Source organism: Eucyclogobius newberryi, unplaced genomic scaffold (genome assembly GCF_026437365.1).
Source record: "Eucyclogobius newberryi isolate DKJ021-1_F unplaced genomic scaffold, fEucNew1.0.hap1 SCAF_21, whole genome shotgun sequence".
Taxonomy (NCBI): Eukaryota; Metazoa; Chordata; class Actinopteri; order Gobiiformes; family Gobiidae; genus Eucyclogobius; species Eucyclogobius newberryi.
Window position 1 is genome coordinate 9,580,554 of NW_027315846.1, and position 24,368 is coordinate 9,604,921.

The 24,368-nt window shown below is 41.2% G+C and overlaps 1 protein-coding gene across 4 annotated transcripts; it reads left to right on the forward strand.

Annotated features, from left to right (window-relative positions):
• The first annotated feature begins 2,462 nt into the window (after positions 1 to 2,462).
• plppr3a (phospholipid phosphatase related 3a) lies at positions 2,463 to 22,572 on the forward strand. 4 transcript variants are annotated; one of them, XM_072457516.1, is made up of 10 exons: positions 2,463 to 2,569; positions 9,361 to 9,464; positions 10,263 to 10,448; positions 12,211 to 12,340; positions 13,076 to 13,271; positions 14,420 to 14,477; positions 17,295 to 17,468; positions 18,365 to 19,165; positions 19,725 to 20,697; positions 20,764 to 22,572. In XM_072457516.1, exons 2-10 carry the CDS (start codon positions 9,384 to 9,386, stop codon positions 21,306 to 21,308), a joined length of 3,144 nt encoding a protein of 1,047 aa, XP_072313617.1. In that variant the 5' UTR covers positions 2,463 to 2,569; positions 9,361 to 9,383; the 3' UTR covers positions 21,309 to 22,572. The 4 variants fall into 4 exon arrangements, with proteins under 4 accessions (XP_072313617.1, XP_072313616.1, XP_072313618.1 ...); XM_072457515.1 differs by having other exon boundaries at positions 19,725 to 20,565; positions 20,599 to 22,572; XM_072457517.1 differs by having other exon boundaries at positions 19,725 to 20,475; positions 20,599 to 22,572.
• Positions 22,573 to 24,368: the final 1,796 nt, after the last annotated feature.

The following is a 24,368-nucleotide window of genomic DNA, read 5'->3' on the forward strand; positions in this document are numbered from 1 at the left end:
AACATTTTAAAGGTCTCAAAAACCAAGAAAATATTTTTGCAGACTAAAACCACAAACAATATGACGTGGGAAAGGCTTGGGATGGAAATGTCTATTTTTATGAATTGTTTTCTGCTCTCTGTCATGGCTGGACCTCTTTGTGTGGTGAGTAAACAGTGAGTCCATGCAGCGTTGTGACTGATGGCTTTATTAGCTCCTGCCAGCTGTGACCAAACCCTGGGGTATTATTGGCCGTGGTGTCTAATGTTGATGGGCAAGAGAGGAGGGAGAGAGAGAGAGTGAGAGGAGAGAGAGAGGAGGTGGGGGGGAGGACAGACAGACGGGGGACTACCTCGTGAGAACCAGGGGAGCTCCTTGACAACGGGACAGGCCCAGCAGTAAAAGGGGGCGCCGTGCTTAATTTAGTGACAAAGATGGAGCGAGAGAAAGAGAGAAATACAGAAAGAGAGAGAGAGGAGGGAGTGTTATAGGTGGTAAGAAGCTGGTGTGAGGGAAAAAATCTGTGAAAACATCTGAATTTGAACTGTAAGGCACAAAAACGACATGTGACAATCGAACAACCAATGAGTTACAGCGGGACGCGACATGAGACTATGTAACGCAGTAAAGACAGCGCTGATAAGTGGTTTAGACAAGATCTGAATGGACTTTTCTTCATTCAAAGTGACATAAATACCAAAAGCAATTTTCCATGTGTAGCCTATAACAGAATAACCAATTCCATAGCATATAAATAAATTACGAGCAACCAAGGACTGTAATTTGTGTGCGGAAAGGTGTAGAATAATGAGCATATCTCTTGGTTGAATCCCCAGACTGACCGTCTCAGAGTCATAAATTAAGTAAATTAGCAGGCAAATGAATGCAGATGAAACAGTTTTTTTTCTCCTTTTTGGCTACTTTGCTCTCTCAACATAAGATTTCACTTGAAAACAACAACTTTGTCCAGTCTGCAGTGAAAGACATTCTAATATTTAAATGAATTTACTTGCATCCATATAATTCCATGGGACATTAAAGACATGAACTTAAAACTAAACCTGGACTAAACAAGGACTGGACAATACAAAACAATGTCGGCGTCAGGATTAAAATGGACTCAACTATAAGTGTTAAAGCAGTCTTAGATATAGTCTACCCAAATACAAAATAAGTTCCTCTCTCTGTAAATAGTTTGTAACGTGTCAACAAAATAAAAGAAAATCAAACATGGCTCTAGATATTTAAAGGTATAATATTTAACACATAAAGGCCTTATTTATGTATGAAAACATTACATGATGAACGCTTATAACACTTGTTTTCTTCTGTTAAGTCATCAGTACAAGTTTCAACTTAACACCTCTTATATGTATTTCCCCTTCACCTGCATTGTCCCGCTTTAACTCCAAAATGACAAATTTGCAAAAAGGAGACAAAAAAGTCTCATGATTAAATCCACCCTTTTCATTTCCTGCCTTGGCACAGACTTACACACCATCTCAGACGTTAATGGGCTCAAAGTCATTCATAACGAGTCAATGAGATGTGCGCGCGCGTTATTCTTTACGCTCACGTGCGCCGCTCCTACAGTGCGTGCGCGCGCGCTGGTCCCGGAGCCTCTGGAGCTGAGTGGACACTGGGCACTGCCACACCCTGCACTGTAAACAAAGAATTACAAAGCTTTTGCACATGGATTCAGAACACTTTTACATAGCGTGCCACGATAATAATAATAAGACATTGTTGACATAGTATAATTCTCACAGTTAATAAACCAGGCGTTATAACCACACTGATATAGCGTCCCAAATAAAAACGCCCACTCGCTTTTTTACGCACACACGCGCACAAGGAGCCAGCATGTTTATACACACCGTCCACAGACATTCCCCAAAACCCGGAGCCCTTTGTCTTCTTGGCCGTAGCCCCGAATCAGGAATGCAACGGGGCACAGCCGGGGAGGAATAACACACACGCACACACACGCACACACACACACACACACAATAAAAAATAAAAAAAAAATGTGTCGGCTCTGCTCCTCCTGTGTGTGGATGTGTGTGGACCAGACTGTCTCCTCCCCCCACCGTAAGCTCTCCTCCTCCACCACCACCACCCTCACCACCACCCCCCTGCACCCCGCCGCACTCGTCCCCCTCGCGCCTTTGTGTGTGCGTGTGTGGGTGTGGGTGGCCGAGTACCCTATAGTCCTCACCATGGAGAAATAAAGTCAATCCTAGCGTGATCGGACATGGATATTTGACCACTTTGGACGCGCGCGGGGAGTGACGCGCGTTTGTTGCAAGTGCAGCAAATTTGGGACTTCACCATTCTCCAGTTCGAGCTGCATCCCGGCTCCAGCACCTCAACTCTCGCATCCAGGAGACCGAAACGTCTCATTTGCATACCAAAAAAGAAAGAAAGAAAAAGTACTGGGATTTGCGTGTTTTGACGTGCTCGCGTGGGAATGGATTAAAAACGTGGATTGTTCTATTAAACGCCGCCAAACTGGAGCAGAACGCACGAGCGCGCCGGAGCGGACGGGGGAGACGGGACTCGGTGAATTCACGGAGCCCGCGGGACAGAGGTGAGTGCGTCCTGTATGCGTCCGGTGATGGCATTATATCTGTCCGGTGCTTCTCATAACGTCCCGCGCGCGCGGCCCGGTCACGAACATGCGGCATCCTATGGACGCCACAAAAAACCTGCGCCCTCCACATCCGGACGAGACGCGGGCGCAGATAAAGCGAGCACATGGTTTCTCACGTTTTGACCCGTTGATGAGCGCAATGTGCGTCCGCCGCATGCGCCGCTCCGTTCACCGCGGTGTGTAGGTCGTTGCGCGTGGAATGAACTGCAGATTTGGGTCAAAGCTGTAATAATCAAAGAGAAATCCACCCATTTATGGTGTACCAAAAGCTCATTTACATACCTGCTCGTGTTTCAAGTATAAATCAATAGATGCTCTTAAAGATATAGGGCGAGCACTGTAAAATATGAGCTGTTAATAGCGTGTAACTTTGATTGTTGAATGAAATGGCATGATAAATTGCATATAATAAACAGTATGCAGACCGGGTGGGTTCATGCTGCGGGTTATGCATTGATATTTGATTTCATAGTTCATCTTTAAGTGCACAGGGTCATTGAGGGAGCAGTGTGTTTGATTTAAGGCTTAGTTACTGCTCTATAGGGAGGCACTATAAATATGTACTGTTGCTACTGTCAAGAGTCTGGTGTGAAAGTCTGGACCTTTGGAGGCAGAGACGCAGCTTTGGCAAGTGACTGTCGCTGTAGAAACGTATTGGGTTCATTAGGGTGATTGTAACCTTCAGCGACATACTTTTTTTAATTGTGTTGTATAGGCCTACACGTGAAGACGAACAAAAGTTAGTGTTTTATTGTGTTTGAGTTCTGATTCAAAACTTAATGTATGCAATTCTAGGTCTTGCTTTTATTCGTTAAAACAATATTATAACAAAATCACCCCAAACATCCAAATAGAGTAAGGTTCATAATTTATCCAAACTTGAGAAAAACTAAGAGTGATGGTTTATAGTAAATTTCCCTCTTTGTTGTCCCCATTTCATTATGCCAACCTGCTATAGTAAGATATTCAATAAACTTGTATAACCTTTTTTATTTTTAAGTTATTGCAAGACTGACTGTAGAGCTGCAACTAACTCTCTCCTGCTCTCCCATACTCTCTCTTTCTCTCTCCTTTAAAAAAATAGTAATAGTATAGTATAAAACACATACTTTGAAGATGTGCAACTACAGTAGGTGGTGGTAAATGTACCTTTTCAGTTGGCTGCCAACCGCCAATAAAAGAAACACAACAACATCTACTCGTCATACACTTATTTCTATTCTGTATCAACATTTTCAAATACTTATAATTTTTACCCAAATAAAGATTGAAAGATGATGACTGAAGGCTTACAAATATAGAATATTCACATATAAAGTGCTCTATTGCTAAAATTGAGAAATTGTTGCTTCTTTTTGACTTTCAGATTGAATAATGTTGCTGTGTTGTAGAGTCTGTAGAGTCCAGTAACGATCAACGCTAATTCATTTACATTATATGAACAGTCGACCACTCCCAGTCACAATTATTCAGATTATCTGTTGCCAGCCTAACTGAAGTCTGATTGAAATTGTGATCATTATTCAAAACTGGACTGAACCCAAATGGACTAAACCAGGACTGGAATGGGGCCGAACCATCAGCGCAAACTAGCAAAGCACGACTAGCATGAATGCAGCTTCAGGGTATAGTCAACAGCCAAATGAAGTCCACATGAGGCAAACATAATCATATCCTAAATGTCTAGCAATATTGCGCGTAGAAAAAGCAGCTCCAGTGTTCATGGCACCATACGGATGCCCATACATTAGCATACATAAACATACATACACATGGAGATGGATTAGTCCTCTCTCTCTCTCAACACATGCAGTTATTTCCTATGACAGATGAGCATCAATTCACTCTGCACTGTCTAACTTTAATGTAATTCACAACATATTGATTTTTCTCTTCATTTGTAGCACCCCGGTGTAATGTGTCAACTTGAAAGTGCCATGCCGGTGTGTAAATTGGAAAATGGCACGGTGGTAGGTAGTGCTCAGGTAGTAGTGGGTGATGGAATTGGCAGTGTGGTTAGCGATCCTCCTCCACAGCAAGAGGGCTTTGGTTTCAATCTTCAAATCCAATTGAGCAGAAAAAATGGTTGGAGTTATTTCTTTTTTTTTGCTATATGTATAAAATGTAGGCACACATCAAAATTGTGACTAAGGGTGCATTCTCTTTCATTTTCATTAGAACATAGATCGACAACAACAGAAAGGGAAAAAAAAAAAAAAAAAAGAAGGGGACAAAAATCCCTAAAGAACACAAAAGCCCCCAAATCAAACAAACAAACACAAAAAACCCCACAAAGAACGAGCTGGACCGGGCAGAAAATAAGGCAAGTAAAGGAGTAAAAGTAGAAAATAAGGGAGTGGCATTTTAGTCCTGATGTAGACTTGGTTTAGTCCTGTTCTAATCTTTCTTAAATCCTATTCTAGTCCATGTTTACTAGTACCGGGTTTGGTCCTGGTTTGGTCCTAATTTTGATTAGTTGAATGTGCCAGTGTGAACGCACATTCACCAGGACCAAACCAAGCCATTAGGTCTAAACTGGACTCAAACAAGAATAACATGCACCCCAATTGTTTTTGTATCTGCTAGACTAAATGTATAAGTTGTTGACTAAAGCAAAACTACCGGTAAATGGCATTAGAGCTTGAGTCTCAAAAAAAAAGGGAAGAAAAAAAAGAATAGTATTTTATTTCAAAATTACTTCATTTCTAATTGTTATCATTTGGATTTGAACAGAACAGCTATACCGGTACTTACGATATTTCTGACTTATACCTTTTGTGTTGCCTTTGTATGTACAGATATCAGAGCCTTTCATGTTTGCAAACACAAATAAAAGCACAAAGTTGAAACAGGCAGACATGATGTGCCCAGAGGACGGGGCTGCTCTTTTGGATAAAACACTCTTTCTTCTTTAAGGGGCTTTGTCAGTGCAACAGAGTGAGTGATTGTACGTAGAAAGAGAGGTTTAAGTACTGATTTGAGTATGCCACTTTAAACCGTGTCTGGAAGAGGTGCATCTATAGAATTGAGCTACGTATTCAATTTACTTACCTGAATACACACTATGAGTTATATTATGTTAAAATGGCACAATATACTACAAAGAAAATTGTTTAAGTCAATTTCATGATTGATGCTGGGTAGACTGTGGTAGACCATAGTCCTATTGTCTAGTTCCGATTTACTTCCTGTTTAGTTTAGTCTTGTTTTGACCTGACATATTGTAGTTTGGACCAGATTTATGGTTCTTTCACTACAATGAGCCTATTTTAGTCCTGATGTGGATTTGGTGTGGTCTAGTCCAGGTTTAGTTTCGGGTTCAGTCCTTGTTTAGTCTCAGTTTTGATTTGATGAATGAAAGTGTAATGCTTGTGCTGATGATTATTTTCGTTGTCGACAAGTCAAAAACATATCTATTGTGCATTGTGCCCTTTTTTAAATACATTTTGCCATGGTAACTGAAGATTCCTAAATTGAAAATATTTACAAAAAAGCTTTTTTGACATTTAGATATAATAATGCTGCTGTCTTTGTTATAAAATGTATTCTTGTATGTGTTTAGAGTCTGTATATTTCGTATAATGATTACGATGATCAAAAGTCGCTTAGTCACAATTAGTCAATTATGATTAGTTGTGATTGATCCATGCTCAGACTCATTTCAGACCTGATTACTGCCATGTCTCGAGACTTTTACATTTGTTTTGTGACTCCAGAATTGTACATTTATATTCTATTGTATTAGTCTAAGTTGTTAAGTTGAATTAAAGCCTACAGTCCACAATTTATTTCACTTGTAGCATGTTTTATATTCATTTTACTGTTCAGCCTTATTGTGAGACCCCAAAACCATCTTCCTCCTAATCCCTTTTTAGCCGCACTTGAATCAACCCCAAAAATCCCCCACTCACTGAACCCTCCCCCACTAACACACATTCACTACATATTCAGGCCACACTTTTAGTTGTTATCATTTAGCCTTATTCACTTTTCTTTGATCTGAGCTTATCTCTTTTCCTCTCTCATTCAATACGGTCATGGAAATGACTGCAGAAGTCTTTGATTTTTGAGGGTCTTTAGTCGCCTGGGGTCAGGGTTAGTGGGAAAAGGAAAATTATGAAGAGGCAAGGTGCACAACAGAGCCAAGATGTGAAGGGAATTTGGATTAAATGATGGTATGAACTGCAAAGATTATCATTTTAATAATTTGTCTGTTATTTATTAGATTTTTGTTTCTTGTTTGTTTTTGCAAGAGGCTGTGGGTGGGTTCTGGGCCAGTGACCAGATAATCACAACACTAACATTGACATTTATAGACAGATACTCATTAACGTTAATACATTTTTCATGAACTATTGTTAATTTAGAGTGGCCAAGCTGAAATGCATGCTTTTGGTCAATCAAAAAAGTGAGAGAACCCATGTCAGTGCAATGATTAGGCCCATCACAATCATTACTAAATCGACTTAAATAAACTCTTACATTTTTGGGGGGCTACATTCCCCCATGTAGCCCCCCAAGTGTAGATTTGTTTGGGACAATTATTGCTATCTACTATTTTCTTGAATAGTAACATAGTCAAATATGTATCTTATATGACTAATTTTAGATATTAAATAAGTAAAATAATTTTCTCTTTGTTTTTTGCTGCTCATATTTTTTAACAAAATCAGACTGGGATTATCCGGCTTGTGGGCTATGGTGTTATTTGGAAGTAGTTGCAATATTATTGTTTATTGTGACATTCTCCAGTTGTCAAAGGCCCTCGCAAAGCAAATTAATCACAAATGTATTTTGTAGTTTGCTCAGTCTAACACCCTTAACAACTCATCCAGCTACATAACAGAACAATCAGAAACCACAGACATAAATGGCGTGGCAATCAAGTAAAGATAATATTTGTTGGTCTGACTGTATTAGAGAAATACTGGACGGTCTATAAAAAGGAATCGAGATCAATAGGCTACATATTGACCTAACCCTTGGCCCTTGAGGGGAAACAACTTTCAGCGTTTAAATAAATCAAAAATCAAACTGTAACGCTCAGTCACTATAATGCTGTGTCTAGCTTTTCTAACCAGCTTATCATAGCTATTTAAGTCATTTGGCACCTCCAGAAGTAAGAATGTCATGATCACATTGTAGTGTTACTATTGTGAAATGAAACAATGACACTCTTCATTTTCTTTCATTGAAATTGTCCACTAGATCACTATTCCACATCTTAATGAACTCAAACTTCTTGAATGGTTACGTAAAACACCAGGGCTTGTACGGAGAAGGTAAATATGAGAGCTTTTATGATTTATGAAGCGTTTTCCATCCGTTGTAAAGATTAAGTCATTTGTCACTGTTTTTATATCGCACTCTTCAAAATGTTGGGGCTGGGAACTTCACAATTAAAGCCACACACAAAAATCCTGCCGACTACGCCATCACACAACGTCTCGAGAACCCAGCGTCACAGTGACATAACAACCAGACAAGAAAGCACTTTCTGTTTACTTTTGTGGGATGTATTGAATTAAATTCCTGCTCAAATTGTCACGATTCTTGTTATTGAGTTCTTACTAGTGTAATTTAACCTCAGTGATAAGATTTTGTCCTGTGTATGTGATTTTTCTTTCATTATGTGTCTATAGTATCAATTTGTATCTGATAATGATCATTTTGACATTAGTTATTACGATTATATTGTGATCTGTCTTAAAATGATCAACTAACCGAATCATCCATGAATGAAATCTGTATAAAAATCCATGTGACAGATCTACAAACAATATATGATGCGCATAAAGAGAGCGAGATGGCAGATGACGCTGAAAAAAAGATCCAAAGGCGCCTCAGCAGCCCTCGGCGAATATGGCTTTCTGCTTCAAGTCTTATTTTGGGATTAAAGCTTTTGGGGCGGTCTATTTATGACCACTGCTGCTCCCAAGAAATGAAAATGCAAGCTGAAAATGGTCTTTACCTTTTGAGTGACCGCAATTCTCCCAGCTAAATCCTCCTAATAAGACCAGTTAATGGTTTTGGGTTGGCAGGGACGACAATGTTGAGATAAGTGAAATTGGGACAAATTGGAAAGAGGCAGACAGTTTTAGCAGGAGAAAATTGTGCAAAGGACATAGCAGAGGAGACAGGACAGATGTAAGGAGCTAATGGGGAAGCAGCAGTGAATATTTAACACGGTTTAGTCTCACTCTCAGCTCCTCCTCCGAGAATATCTCTTTTTTTGTACTGCAACTGCCTTAAGGTTCTTGTTGACAGACGAAAGGATCTCTGGTGTGGGTGTGTGTATAAAAGGCTTTTATATTGGCATTCCGTAAATATATATAATTTACATCTCCAGTGTCAAGTACTCATTTTCAATCAATCCAGTCATGTTGGTTTAGTTTAAGTAGGGACATCAAGATTATCCGATTAATCGACAATTTCAATTTGCATGTATAATCAGCTCTTTTTGTTTTTAACTATTCACCCGAAATTCAAACGCTTTCTATCTTCAAAACAATTTTCACAATCATGTCTAAATGTTGATATATTGCCCACCTCTACAACAAACAGTCATAAAATACAGTCATTCATCTGATTTCACACAATCCTGCGAGATATACTTTCTATTATTCAATATATTACATGACAATTTTAACTACTGTAGAAAGAACACGATACAATGCATAAAGATATGACGTTACTGAATTTTCTGTTCAACTTTTGTGTATCGCCAGGTTCAGAATGGTCCCACCCCAAGATGACGTCCCCCAAACACAAGGCCAAGAAGAAGCCGCCCAAAGACAGCATGACTCTCCTGCCATGCTTTTATTTTGTAGAGGTATGTTTTGCGGAGATGTTCTTTGATTCCTTAGTGTTACTGTACGCCTGCCCAGTGACTCATGATTGTAACGCTGCCGACCTCATCTTCTGAGCTGCATGTGACTCACTACAAAAGCTCCTTTAGTCACTCTTGGGATATATGGCCGTTTGGCTGTTTTTATTGGAAGTGATTACAATTTCATACATACAAACAGCACAATTAGGGTTTTATGGTTTGTTAAGTCAATCCACTGATAGCCAAAATTAAACCAATTTAAAGGTGCATTGTGGTGCAGGGTCTGCCATCTGCCGGTCCCCGTGGAGATGTTATTGCCTTGCATTGACTGTTCCATAGTTTGGCATTAACCGTATATATCTTCATGGAAACAAGCTTGACACATGATCTGTGGAAAAACTACCCCATTCACACTAAGAAAGCATACAAAATAGAATAAATTTGCAATTGAATATATGAAAGATTGATAAAGTAATTGCCATACTGTGGAACATTCCAGGTAAAGCAATTTTACCGGTATATAGGGCACCTTTAACAAAGAAAAACAAAGGAAACAAAACTTTGCTCATGTTTCAGGCACTTTTAAACTGACATATTGCATATTATCTATGTTGTTCTATTGTTTAAAACCTGATTTAGTTCTCGGTTTGTGTTTCTATTTTTATGATGTATAGATTGTACATGTAAAGCCACATATTGTCTGAGGAAACTTTTTCAGTGATAAAATAATCATCCTTTAATCTCCTTATATGTAATTGCCACATAAACTAATTTTGAAACGTTTTGGATGTTCATGCTCAGCTTCCCATCGTGTTGTCCTCCCTGGTGTCCCTCTACTTCCTGGAGCTGACAGATGTGTTGTCCCCGGCGACGGTGGGCTTCCGTTGCTATGACCGCGACCTCTCCATGCCCTATGTGGAGGCAGGCGACGAACTCATACCTCTACTCATGCTCCTGAGTTTGGCCTTCGCTGGACCGGCCGCTTCGGTAAATTCTAAACGCAGCACAAATCGGGAGAGAACGATGTGATGGTTAATGTGCTGAATTAAGTTGAGCGCTTGGGTCATGGCTGTTAGAGACACTGAGAGGCAGAGGAGGCTTATGGGTATGCTGCTGTGGTGATCATTTGGGCGGGGATGGTTTCAACTTGCAGCTTAAACGGTCGGATGATGGAGGGGAGAAAGAGTGCATTGATTATGGCCAGTTGTATCATTGTACAACACTAATCCATATTTTCTTTCATTGCTTTAATTGAATTGAGTCCAGACAAAGCTAAAATACAAATTTGGCTACTGGAAGCATTATATATTACGTTGAGTGGAGGTTTACTGGAACAAAAACGCAGTCTTTGTGGTTTAATGAGCTCATGTCTGCTAAATCCAGGACGACCCTTTGGGAGAGGTTAGATTACATTACTACAAACATGCTGAGAAGTTTAAGTAAATTAAAGTTGTTGTTTTTTTTAACACTAGTATGGATTACCAATGTTCACATATAGACACAAACACTAAAAATACTACTCACAATGAAATAACTACGAAACAATTGTAAAATACTGTTTTTTTCATAGTTTTGGCCGGGGTGTGACTTATACTTATATTTATACTTATTTACCTATACTTATACTCCGGAGCGACTTATATGTGATATTATTTGTTATTTTCACACTTGCAACCGCATTTCATACTCCAGTGCAACTTATATGTTTTTTCTTCTCTATTATGCATTTTTTGGCTGGTGCGAATTATACTCCAGTGCGACTTATAGTCCGGAAAATACGGTATATGTATGATTTAAAACTGCTTTGAATAACATTTCCTTACAATTGCCAGACAAACAGTGCGCTCTCCTCATGCTACTAGATTTCCTTGACAAAAACGATACAACATTTGTTCACAGCCGTCTTAAAACGCCATAATTCATTCTTTGCGGACCACAACAAAGAATGTCCAATATGCAACGTCAACGCAAATCTCCGTCTCCAAATGCACAATCGATGGACACGTTGATAATTACTCACCTGACATTGCAATAAACAGCAGAGGTCTTAGAATCGATGCGCACATACACTCACACAGCGGCCCAATTCATCAGCGCCATAGAAACGTAAGGCGTTTCTCCAGCAGCCATCTATCACGGCCATTCAAAGTGATCACGACTCGATAGCGCCGTGCCTCCAGCCTCATCGGGACGCGATTACTCACTGTAGCTCAAACTGCACCTCGGACAATAATGCTGTTTTTACCTCCTCGTCATGTCAACTGCATTGGACAAACTTATAGATTATTTAATTAAACAATGCAAAAAATGACTAAGAAAATACTTGACTAAAGACTGTGTGCATTGATTAGGTGGCTAAAAGGGGCTGTGCATGGTATTGTAAAAATATGTCTCAAAATGATCTACTTTTTCCCAATATATTTGATCAAACGAGCACTGATTAGACTGGAAAAATGCTGGTAAATTTCATATTTGTGTGTAAAATGGAAGAATTAATTTAAGAGTTACTCCAGTTAACTCACCCTTCTGTTTTTTGTTCGGGTCCATATCGATCCTTTATAATCCCACTGAAAATGTGCGAAATAATTCGACATTTAATAAAACGTTTGGTCAACTAAGTGAATTCCTCCATTGTGAAAAAAAATATCAGCGTTTTTCTGATAAACTCTCTGATTTCATCCTGTTATATCTTTGAATACACAAAGGTTTCATGCAAAATAACACTAATAGTAGTACTTTGTATCCACAGATCATGATGGGGGAGGGGGTCACGTACTGTATGCAGTCCAGACTGAAGTCCTGCCCCAAGTCCGAGAGCAGCATCAACGCCGGAGGCTGCAGCTTCAACTCTTTTCTGAGGAGAACCGTGCGATTTGTTGGTGAGTGCTATTCTAATCTTTTGTGATTTGTGTCCATGAAGAACTATCTTGAGAAATGTTGTGGTAAACATTAAGGGAAATTTTGTCACAATTTGATATGGTACTTTAGCTTTTGTTTCATGAAAAGTGCCACTAAAAAACATCCAGTAAATGCAAACAAATAAGCGATGTGGGCATTTCAACACATTATTATTATGTTTGGATGGCTTTGATGGTTAAAACATTAAACAAAGTAAACCTTAATTATATGATTTAATTAAGGGGAAATTCAATATTTTTTAAAAACAACAACAACAAAAACAGCATTTCTAAATATAGCTTCTGATTCTTACTGGCATATGCTAACCCATTATGGGGTCACCATTTTTTTCCTCCACTTCTGTCTGAGAGTTGATGTCATCTTAAGTCACTGATTGCTTAAAGTGAGGCCTAATTAATCTCATCCACGGGACTCTGGGGTGTAAAATAAACAAATTCTGTGTGTGATGAATGCATAACATGCATGATGGAACCATTTATGTGAAATGTCTTGCGGCAAACGGTGAGCTTTGAAGTGGAAAAACACAATTAATTCACCTTTTTCACAGAGAGCTTTTCTAACTTGAGGATGTGGGAGTGAACTCAAGATCCAAGCGCAGGTGCTCGGAATTAACCGGCTCAATCTGAAGACGCCACCAGAGGATTTCAGCTCATTTATTGCACATTTTCCCATCATACTTTGTGTGTGTCCCTCAGGTGTGCATGTGTTCGGTCTCCTGGCGACGGCCCTGGTGACAGATGTCATCCAGTTGGCCACCGGGTACCACGCCCCCTTCTTCCTCACCGTGTGTCAGCCCAATTACACGGCTCCGGGAGTGTCATGTGACAACAACGCCTACGTTACTCAGGACATCTGCATGGGCAAGGACCCGTATGCCATCATGTCCGCCAGGTGAGAGGAAGAAGGGTAAATGTGCCTGGAAAAAGGTTCACATTTTTAAAGGAGAAACACTGTATGCTTTTTCCAACTCCCTGTACTTGGTATTGAACTATCACATAAGTAGATCATCATTTTACATTTTGTGTATTATAAACCATGATATTGATCTAAAATGCACAACTGGTCCATTGAAAATTGCAGAACTTATAAACTCTGCTTTATCACTGTAGCAAGTGTGTACATTGTTTTACCCGTCATGTAAGACTCAGCGTCTACGTTTTTGTTTTCGTAGTTCGGAGCTGTGGGCGGAGATAGGGGGTAGGTGAAAACAGAAATTATCGGAACATTCAAGCCTCAAATGCGGGACGATACAGGATTAATCAAACATGCAGAAATCCATCAAAGTAAACTAAGTATATTATAACGTGGGTAAACAACAAATTCAAGTAATTTTGATTCTTGGTATTTTGATATTTATATTTCAATGCAGTGTTATCTAATTAAGCTTTTTAACCTCTTAATTTTTCATTTTAAGTTTTAGAAATACAATTGTAAAAAAGGTGTCTCAGTGGGGAGGAAGAACGTTAAAATGACTAATTAGCAGCACAGCAATTAACAACATGACGTTAACAGCCGAATGCTTCATAAGGTTTTGATGAAAAGGGTGTATGCTATTATATTTAAACTACTATTACAATATATCTATGTTGTATTTTAGCCTGTCTTTTTGTAGCATTTCTGTTTAATGAACAGGTTGTTTCAGCAAACTAACAAATGAAGCATATGACTACCAGAGTGCACTGGGATTACATCTTAATGGTGGAGTGGATATAGAGATAATCCTGCTTGAACAAATAGGCTTGCATTGGAAGCTCTGGTCTGCTTTGGGCACATTAAGCGGAATCTACAGGTCTTAAAGTGCACGCAATTGGGGAAAAAAAAGGGCAGTTTTGTATATTTCTCTCAAATACAATACAATACAAGCAAATAATACATAATACATACAAGTAAACATATTTGGTTTATTTTCAAGTTGTCTATCTTTGAGTTAATTACTTTGCACATTATAAACAGATATACTTTTTGCAGACGTTGCTAAGTTTTAATGATTTTGATATCATTATTTACTCTAAATGTGTTTTCTTCTTCTCTGCACTCAGGAAAACCTTTCCATCCCAGCATGCAACACTCTCGGGCTTTGCTGCCGTCTACATCTCCGTAAGCAAATCCTTATTTGATACTTTGCAACTTCTTTGTCTCAATACGTACCTAATAAGTACACTTTCTGCTGCATGTTTGTTTGTGTGAGTTATTGTTGGTTTTACTGGCGCTTCACTTGACGCTCACCATTAAAATATTGTTGGACAGCTGGTTGACAGGTATGAATCAGGTTACGAAAATATAACTAAGGAGAGAGTGACAGATTTCTCCCCCACTGCTGTAGAATCGAGCGTTATAGGAGAGCCTCACTTTCAGCTGCAAACAACATACACTATATATCTATCTATCTAACCATCTATATAAATATATATAAGGGCTGCAAAATTAATCACAGTTGAATCAAAGTCGCAATTTGATCGGACACAATTAATCATAAAAGCTGCACTTTCCTCTGCAAACTACTAAATAATCTAAATTCTGCATATAATAAGTCTTATTTCTGCATAACTACTGTAACTAATTAGCCCTTTAGTATCTTTTGAAGTACATTTATTAATATTTCTGTGTTTTTGTCAGTTCTCCTGTACGCATAATGTGAACTTTGAACAGAATCAGTCATTGCAAATCTTGTCAGAAATGTTATTTGACTGATATCTTTCCTAAATAATTCTACCATCTATGTAGCTATGGGGGTGAAGCATAACGAGAGGCATTCAGAAAGCTGTCAAAGCAAAGCTCGATCTACATATCTAGCCATGTTATTTAATTTCATCCATAAAACACATTAATGACAAGAGATAATATATTTAAGAAGCAGAGAGAAGAGTATGCTATCTGCCCCATTGTACAAATCCCCTTATAGTATATTTTACAATCAAGATTTATTCATGAGAATCAGCATTACTTTCATAAATCTCCAAAGAGAAATTATGTTCATTACAGACATGCAGCCGAGCAGCAAAAAAAAAAAAAAAAGTTTAAATCAATTCATCTTCTTCCACATTGTTACGGGTGCACTAAAAGTTTCCCCAGCTTATGCACTGATATAATAAAACATATACCATATTGAAGGTGGGATAGCTAACCACTCTGCCACTCTTTACACTCTGAACCATCCTCATTAGCAGTGAATTCTGAGTCACTGCATTTGCATAAAGTAAAGTAAAGAAAAAAATATCATTGTTTGCCTTTTGAGGGATCACGCAGCCAGTCCCTTGACCCTTTCTTATTAAAAGTGTAACTTGGCTGCATTTCTTCAGTATTAAATAAACGCTGACAGTTGCAATATGTGGATTGTGTGTCATCTTTCTCTGGGCACACAACACACACACAAACAACACACACACACACACACACAAACAACACACACACACACACACACACACACACACACAGACAACACACACACACACACACACACACACCATGCCCCTCTGGCTCTTATACGCAGCTTCTGGCCTCATCACTGCTCCGCCGAGCCCAATGCACTCTCATTAAAACTCACAATTCCAGTCTTGTTGCTATAGTTACGAGATGTCAAATCCAACCAAACTACCCAGAAACTTATCTTGCTTTACACGGGTACAGCGCCACATTAGGGATGTTATAAACCGCAAATGACCTCCCTGTTTCTCGCTTCAGTGATGGAGAGGCTGACAAGCTTTGTTAAATTTCCTGCCGCCCCGCTGTCCGTCATCTGTCCTTCAGCTCCTCGTTTTATCAAACTATGGCGCCGGTGGAATGTAGATATGTGGTCTCCTCTCTGCTGCGTCTGTGAGATTTGAATCCACAGTGTTGTCTGTAAAATGTAGCGTCAGTGAACAAGTAATTTTCACCCAAAGCAAACTTGAACCACTCAAAATGATGTACGGAACTGGAAATCCCCAAGAAATCGTGGCTTATTTTGTGTCTATTTTCTATTCACACCAAATCTTTTTTACTAAAGGTTGATTGAAAGTTAGCAGTTTACACATTTAGTACAACATTTTATCTAAATTTGATATCCTCTACTACTTTTTGCCTTCATGGTTTTTGGAAAGCAACATGAAACGGCCCAAATCTCAGCCTAAAATCCAGAGAAATAGCTTAAAGTGCCTATGACACTTTGGACTACTCATCGAAGTAAAATACAGTTAAGATGAATATATTTAGAATTTGGCTAAAAAAATTAAAAAAAATGTATCCCAGAATAGCTAAATGTTAAGCTTTATAATTTCACTTTCTGTTTGTAATTGATGACATCACACTAGGAAATTACACTGCAAACACTGGGCAAAACCTCATCACAAATAATGTCACTTTTTTTTATTTGACAAATAAAAACATGTAAGAGGAACTTTATTTTGTTGAATTAATGTTTGGAATGTCAAAAGGCAAGTTTATTTTATTTTAAAATGTGTTTCTTTGGGTAAATTATGCATAAACTAACTGCAATTAGTGTTCCTAGTGTGAGTTTGGCCCGTAGACTTTATTAGACAGAAAAGACAGCGTGAAATGGGGGGTGAGAGAAGGGAGGACATGCAGTAAATTGTCAGGAGTCGGGACTCGAACACACGACACTGCGGCCTGACATTTGCAACATATTTTTCAAAGTGTTCTCCACAAATTATCTGCTCGATTGGTGTAAAACTATAATTTTATCAGGTATAAATACACTAAATAAAGTCAAAATGAGAAAATTGGAAAAACCTCTCATACTAAGGGATTTTCACGAACTGTTTAATGTTTAACTAGTTGGGTCAGCGTTAAACTTGCTTGTGAAACATACCTGTGCATGCACGTATCTAATGACGATTGCCTACTTGTTCATCCCCCCTCAGAATCTGCAGCTTCTTGTTGTTTTCTGTCATAAAAGTGCTTGTTTTCTCTCCACAGATGTATTTCAATGCCACTTTCAGCACCACCACTAAGCTCCTGAAGCCGCTGCTGGTGTTCGGCTTCTGCATGGCGGCGGGGCTGGCCGGGCTGACGCAGATCACGCAGCACCGCAGTCACCCCATAGACGTTTATGTGGGCTACCTCATCGGAGCGGGCGTCGGAGTCTATCTGGTCAGCATCTCATGAATTACAGAACAGAAAAGAGAGAACGGGCCATGACATCTCTCTGAGCAATTCACGCGTTTTGAAAGAAAGACCAACGCTGTCATTTTTGAGGAAATAGGTCTTTAAACAGACGACATTCATGCTTGTGTGATTGAATAATGCCATCTTTGTTTAATACAATAGTGAAGAAGAAAGTATTTATGCTAATAGTGTTTTACAGAGGTATTAATAACTATAATCCTGGGTAAAACGTCACAGTTTAAAGGCAAATTATACCACCTGTCCTTCAGCTCCATTTTAAACAAAGGTATTTTAACTATTTTGGGAAGATGACAGCTTGCAGTATGTTTTTAATGTGTTTGTTAAGGCAGAAGCTAAGAGAGGTGATGATGACTAACTACACGCAATTAGAATGGAGATGTTTGGCTGTTACTAAAAGGCACCATTGTACTTTTCTCGCACCATCACAGCATGTGTTAACAAATGCCTTGTTTGTTTCATCACTTTGATTAGATTCCATGCCTTTCTTTCTCAGCGTTTTTTTGGCACCCTATATATAGCTGCTTCTATTACTGAAGGGGTGTGAGAGCGAAGGAATAATCCGATAAGAACTCGCTGAAACTATTGCTCAGTTCAATTTAAGAAAACTTGTCTTAGCCATTAGCCACGCGTGACTCTCTCTCCCCTAGATCCCCTTTTCAGCAGCTCTTCCTTCATCATTAAAGAGCAGAGTGATTCGTGCTGACCACACACTAAACAGCAGAGGGGAGAGTTGCCTGTTTATGCATTAGCTGTAAATGAATCGGAGATGCAGTTTACTCACCCACAGATTAGAGAAATGCTTTCATGCTTGTGTTGTGTCTTAACGTGGTTATCTCTCCCTCTTCTCTGTGCGGTCTCAGGCGGTCTATGCAGTTGGGAACTTCAAAGCCTCAGAGGAGGACGCCCCATGTATCTCCAGGCTGACCCTGTCCCAGCAGAAGGACCTTCGGGTGCTGAGTCAGCGCGGCCATGACTCCCTGTACAGAAAGACCCCGAGGGCGTCTGAGAGCAGAGAGGAGCTGGGGACTGGGGGCCGCAGTAAGGTCCGCAGGGAGAAGGCATCTTTGGCCTCTCTGAAGAGAGCCAGTGCTGATGTGGAGCTGTTGGCCACCAGGGGGCCCATGGGAAAGGAAACCATGGTGACCTTCAGTAACACCTTACCTCGAGTTGCCAATGGCAACAGCCCCATCTCCCCCTCAGACGAGCCCATCCCTACACAGCGTCACATGACCTTCCATGTGCCCTATGACTCTCAGAGGTCACGGCAGCTGGTGTCAGAGTGGAAACAGCGCTCGCTGGAGCTGCGCAGTCAGAGCTCTCGAGAAGATGAGGATGATCTGGACAGAACGGCTGGAGACGAGCGAGCAGCAGGAGACTCAGAACAGGCCATGCCCTCCTCCCTCTATCCCACAATACAAGCCAAAGGCAGCGCCACTCCAACAATCCCCCGTGTGGCCATGGCCCCCCCGCTGGTCCACATCCCTGAAGAGGCTACTCGGCCACCCCCTGTTTCCCCGAAGAGCGCCAAGACACGAGCTAAGTGGCTGTCACTCACAGAAGGCGGTGTGAAGGAGCCAAGCCCTGGGCCCATTGCAGTCTCCACTCCCAGAGTCCCCAACTCACAGCCGAGCCAGCTCCCCAGCCAGCAGCGAGTCACTCAGGTAATCATTATATGAGCACTTCAAATTGAACAACGCAACAACACAGCTACTATAGATTTTCAATTTAATATCACGTGGCATGCAGCCAGCTGTAACATATACAGTTCAAACAGGGGGCACAAAACTGCTGCCAACTGCGCATACCTGTGATTAATATTGTTTATAAAACCTACACGGAGGCGACATTTCACTAATGAGTTTTCAATGCACTGCTATGTTGTCATAGAATTTAAAATAAATCGTAGGCAATAAATTGTAAGCCATTGCATCCAGTGTTGTCCATACCAAGTCAATTCTGCAGTATTTTACAAGATCACTTTTCTCACCTTGTAAAACTGCTGACAAAGCAAACCCAGCACAAGGCCCAGGGGAACCATGAAAAATAACATCATAATATACCATTAGAAACTGACCAAAAATAACCTGCAGCTATCTACTGAGCAAAGCTATTGTGTTTAGAGTATAGGAGATAAAGAAAGGGTATATTTTGACCCCACTGATTCACCCTACGTGTTTCATTTCAGAAATTAAGTAACTCACTTCAAACTTTATGTTTCAGGTCATAGCCATGTCTAAGCAGCAGGGCTCGGAGGGTTCTTCATCTGGAGCCGGTTCTTCCTGCTCCGAGTCTCCTTACTACCGGATCCCCTCGGACCGGGACAGCTGCAGCGGCAGTAACCCGGGCAGCATCGCCGGGAGCGGGAGCATTGTCACCATAGACGCCCACGCCCCCCATCACCCGGTGGTCCGCGTGTCCGCCCCGAACGGGAAGCCGTGGGAGTGGAGGAACACCATCAGCGGCAACATGATCAGCACCGACCCCTCTGGAGACAAGCACCGCGTGGCACTGCAGCGCCAGGACAACGTGAGCCAGTATCGGGATTACAGGACTCTGCCGGTCAAAACGGACTCGCACTCTTCGTCCACCGGGGGCAGTGCAGAGGGCCCGCCCGAACCTCCCGCTTTACCTCCCTCTCCTTCTCCTCTGCCTCCGCCTCCTCAGCTGTCCTCCTCCCCGCTCCCTCCTCCTCCATCGCCATCGCCAATACCGCCACCGCCTCCTCACTCGAGCTCCCCCCACATGCCGCCGCCTCCTCACCCGAGCTCCTCCCACATGCCGCCGCCTCCTCACCCGAGCTCCTCCCACATGCCGCCGCCGCCTCACTCGAGCTCCTCGCACATGCCTCCGCCTCCTCATTCAAGCTCCTCCCACATGCCTCCGCCTCCTCACCCCAGCTCCGCCCAGTCACAGTCAAGCTCCTCCCATTTACCACCACCTCCTCATTCAAGCTCCTCCCACATGCCCCATCCTCCTTCCCCTCACTCTACCTCGCACGCTCATTCTAGTGCTTCCCATTTACCCCCGCCCCATCACTCAAGCTCCTCCCACAGCCCAACCCCTCCACATTCCAGCTCCTCCCACATGCTCCCACCTCCACACTCAAGCTCCTCCCACATGCCACCGCCGCCGAACCATATCTCCTCCCACATGGCACTACCGCCACACGCAAGCTCCTCCCACTTGCCTCTACCTCCACACTCAGGCTCTTCCCACAGCCCTCCTCCTCCGCACTTAAGCTCCTCCCACTTGCCACTACCTCCACACCCAAGCTCCTCCCACAGCCCTCCGTCTCCACACTTAAGCTCCGCCCATATGCTGCCCCCACCTCACCATAGCTCCTCCCACTTACCTCCACCTCCTCTTCCTACATCTTCCCCCCTCTTACCGCCTCCACCTAACGCGTCGTCCTCCTCGATGCCCCCAGCAGCTCCACAACAGTCTTACAAAATGCCCCCTTCACCGCGGCTGCCCTCCCACATGCACCACGCCTCTCACTCCATGCCCCCGCACCCCTCCTCCCACATGCCGCCTCCTCCGCTCCCTACGTCGTCACACTATCACTCGCCTCAGCTGCCGCCGCCCAGAATGTCCACCTCTCCTCACCCGTCCTCGCAGATGCCTCCGCCGCCTCATCCCTCCATCTTTTTGCCCCCTCCGCCTCACCCCGACCTGCTCATGGACAGCCACACCCAGGCCGTGTCCCGCTCCTCCACGTTGCCAAGGCGACCGTCCGGGTCTGCCCGAAGCCACGCGGAGCAAGAACATTACTACAAGACGCTGCAAAATGAGCGGATGTTATAGTAGATCCGAGCCATCGTTTTTTTTTATATCGACAAACAATTGACTTACAGTGTTTTGAAAACGACATCAGCTTTATGTAAAATGTGAAATTGTAGAGACAGCAGGTGCAAACCACATTTAGGAGTTTCTCATTCACAGCTGGAGGTCAGGTTTTCCCCCATGCGCAAGTTCTGCTGACGACACAGACTCAGCAACACTTCCTAGGAATCGCCAAGACAAGAAAGTAAAGCATATGGAGCACGGACAATTACCAGGTTTACCCCAGATTTGGCGATGACAGCACTGAAATTAAACAATTAATGCTGCTAGAAGAAGATATAGCGATATAACAGTGAATTGTGTGGGATTTTCTCAAGCAAATCGCCCTTGAGAAGAACGGGAAATCAACAAAAGGCATTACAAGCTCCTCCACATGCAGGGAAGCTGTTTGGAAAAAACAAACCTAACACTTATACCCAGTTGAAAACGAATTAACTGCAATCAATACACAGAACTGGAGTTGAATTTTAAATAAAGCACAGCAAATAAGGGAATCTGAAGGCAGGAACGTCTGAGAAACGACTTGGTGCATCTGGGAATACAAGACAAACTATGCCTGAAAGAAAGAAAGTTCCAGATTGGATTATAACATAAGAGGCAGTCAAATGCAGAGAAGATTGTCCCTGTGGACGAGAGGGTGGCTCCGGTAGAGAAAGCGAAACAAGTCAAGCAGTCAGTCCTCTTTTTGCAGTGATAGAAAAACCTTCTCCACAGCCTGAAGCAATGCTAAGGAGATTAGTTTGTTTGCAGCATACTCTTCAATCATAGCCCTGTGCACTGGCCCTTTGGAACCGCACAATGGGAATCGTAATGGAAGCCCATCTACTGAAACAGCCCACCATAAACCACACATGTAACAGGCGGAACAAGATCCTGGTGGGACCATGCTACCGGCCGTGTAAATCTATGTTAACATTTGTGGCGACAAGCACTTACAATGCATACTCTCTGGGTGTGCTGCTAATGACGTTACAGCCATGGTTCAAGCCCTGTATAGTGTTTGATTTAATCCAGATGTGTTTGTTTTGATCCCTTTAAATTATGTACAGACAATTTATCTCACAAAATCTAACAAAACAAATGTCCAGGCTCAATGGAGACCCGTAGTCAAAGCCTGCTGAGGTTCTGGAAATAAATGTCCCATTAATTTTCCACATTAAAAGGTTTAAGACACAACAGAGGCTAGCCAACTATGTGGTAACTAATGTCTGTAATGTGGTTGTTTTCGATCCAAAAACACATTTAATTAATGTATTATTTTATAGGTCTTGTAGTCATTTATTACCACATAGATGATTGGCCCCAAGCATCTATGTGGCCCACATATCACATATTTTTGTCCCTGAAAAATCTATGGAAACAAATTAATGAGACATTCACTTGCGGGACCGTGAAGTGGGCAGTCATTGTTGAGCCCCAGTGCAGCATAAAAGTGTGATGGATTCGTCATTTTTTTATCAGTGAAAAAAGAAAAATACCTCTGAATTGCATTTAAAATAAGAATGTAACTATTCACCAAAACATACATCGTTGTAAATTGAGGATATTAACACCAAATGATATAATATTGATCATAATTCATAAAGTATGCACTTGTTGTTTGAGTGCTGTGTGAAAGTCTATGGTTTAAAGGATTTCTAAAGTTCTAAAATACATTCCTTAATGCTGAATATTTACTTTACGTCTCAACATAGCTGCTATTCCTTTATTCCTATTTTGGTCATCACAATTGCATTATCTCCATATTCAAATGTAAAACTTAACAACAACAACAACAACAGCAGTAATACTACTAAATAGCTTTATCAGAAGAAAATCAAAAACAAAAATTCAGAAACAAGTCCATTGTAAATTCTTAACCAATTCTGTTGTCTTTCTGGACATAAATGCCTTTAAAAATGTATACAGTTTTGTACAAAAAGTCCCTCCTTTCTTGTTTTATATTTTACGTTTGTATGAAAAAGTGCTTTGCTTCTAAGAAAGATCAGAACGCATCCTGAAAGTGTGTGTCAACCTGACTGACTTCTGAAGGATATTTGTGATAGTGTTAAGTGCCAGAGGAGGTGTGTTCAAAGGCACTTTTATTGTGTAGTTAAGCTCTTTGTGTGTGGAGCTGCTAGTTATGTTGGTTTGTACTGCATGTGTGTACTACGGGCGTGTATTTTTACTTCAACTCTTTACTGACGGACATGAATCTCAGTGCTGGTGATGAAAAGTGTACTACCTTCTTCAACCCTCATTTTGATTGTACAATACTTGATATGAATTCATCTTATTAATACTGTACTAAGGCTCTTTTTACAGGCTGCTGTTTTTTATCTGTGGTGACGTGTAACAATAGTAATCTTGTTGAATAAAAAATGACACATTTGTAACTGTGCCTCCATTTTTATCATTAGGTGTAAGTTTGTTAGAGCTGTAATATGTATATCGCAAACAAATCACCATTTGAATGATCCTAATTAGCAAAAGACTGCGAGTATTTAAGTAGCGGTAACACAATTTCCTCTGCAAACAACACAATATTCCCCTCGAGTTTAAACCTCCACAAAACGCATATGCTTGCGTTAGATTAGCATTTCATACACACCTTTTCTCAGAATGTCAATGCTCCTGGAAGTGTGCAAATATGCGCCTTGAAGAGGCCTATCAAATCTATTCAAATCTGATCATAATGTGTTACTACAGTTAGACCTTTTTTGTCAATGAGATGTTGATGAAAGAGAAAATAGTGTAAAATGTGTTTAACATTTGATTAAAACTAGAAAAGAGGCTCATTTTATGATATAAAAGGGCAGAGTTATTTGTTAGGTGGGGTTAACCCATAGGTATGGAAATGGAAACAAGGTCATGGATTGTATTTAGGCTAAAATGCTGACCTTGTCCTATCTTGGATGTGTGGTTTACCAAACGTGAAATATATGAGTAGTTTCTTAAAATGTCCAACTGAGCAACAAGTCCTGACACTGACAGGGCTACATCTGCCGGTCTCTCATGCCAAACGACACCAGAGCAGACTAA